Source organism: Galeopterus variegatus, unplaced genomic scaffold (assembly GCF_000696425.1).
Source record: "Galeopterus variegatus unplaced genomic scaffold, G_variegatus-3.0.2 Scaffold418, whole genome shotgun sequence".
Taxonomy (NCBI): domain Eukaryota; kingdom Metazoa; phylum Chordata; class Mammalia; order Dermoptera; family Cynocephalidae; genus Galeopterus; species Galeopterus variegatus.
In genome coordinates, this window is record NW_007726529.1 from 171,193 (window position 1) to 171,974 (window position 782).

The 782-nt window shown below is 65.6% G+C and overlaps 1 protein-coding gene across 3 annotated transcripts in view; it reads right to left on the reverse strand.

Moving 5' to 3' along the window:
* The window catches only part of RICTOR (RPTOR independent companion of MTOR, complex 2), a 132,007-nt gene extending 131,689 nt beyond the window's left edge, over positions 1-318 (reverse strand). For 2 of the 3 annotated variants that reach the window (XM_008568504.1, XM_008568503.1), the window contains exons 1-2: positions 239-318; positions 18-65 (exon numbers count right to left, since the gene is read on the reverse strand). In XM_008568504.1, the coding sequence (XP_008566726.1) occupies positions 18-65; positions 239-287 (97 nt within the window). In that variant the 5' untranslated portion in view covers positions 288-318. The remainder of the gene's footprint in view (positions 1-17; positions 66-238) is intronic. The other variant, XM_008568505.1, reaches the window with a different exon arrangement.
* Positions 319-782: the final 464 nt, after the last annotated feature.

A 782-nucleotide genomic window follows, 5' to 3' on the forward strand; every position in this document is an offset into this window, starting at 1 on the left:
GCGGCGCCCCTCGTTACCTCGGGTCAGATCCAGCGGGACGTTCTCCTCGCCGCTGTCATTCCGCCCTGCGCGAAACAGACACAGTCCCAATTAGGATTCGCTCGCAGGCCAGCGGCCGGCGGCTGCCCTGGCTCCGGCCAGCGCCCTGGCTCGCTCCCCCCACTCAATGCCAGGGGAAGGCAAGTGCCAGGGCTGACGGGCGCCGGGCAGTGGGGAGTGAGGGCTTCAGCGAGCTTACCTCGTATTCGGAGGTTTTTCAGAGAGCGGCCGCGGCCGATCGCCGCCATATTGACGGGTTTCAGTCACAACACCGGAAACCTCGCCCAATCGCGCGAGAACCCCTTCCCCTCCCCGCGCGCCGCGCCCGCCCCGCGCGGCAGCTCCTCCGCCCCTCGCGGCGGCGGGTGGTGCCAGCTCGACCCGGGCGCGGAGTGAGATCCGCGCAGAACCGAGGGCCGCAGGGAGCATGTGGCACCCACCCGTCCCGGACTAGGAGCGCGGGGACACGGGCCAGGCCGTCCGAGTGCACGTCTTCCGGGAGGGGGCATTTCCCACGAGGGGATCCCGTTGATGCGAGTTTGCAGCGTGAAGGATGCTTCCCCTCCAGCCGCCGCGGAAACTGGAGTCCAAAGGGCGGCGGACAGGAGCGGAGGAGGCCGGCATGCGACTGGCTGGCCACCTGCTGGAACCGTCCCGCCAGATTCTCCTGTTGGTTTTCAAGCCCTGCATTCTTATTCATCAAGTAAAACGATTTTTATAAAAAAACAAAGCAAAATAAAACA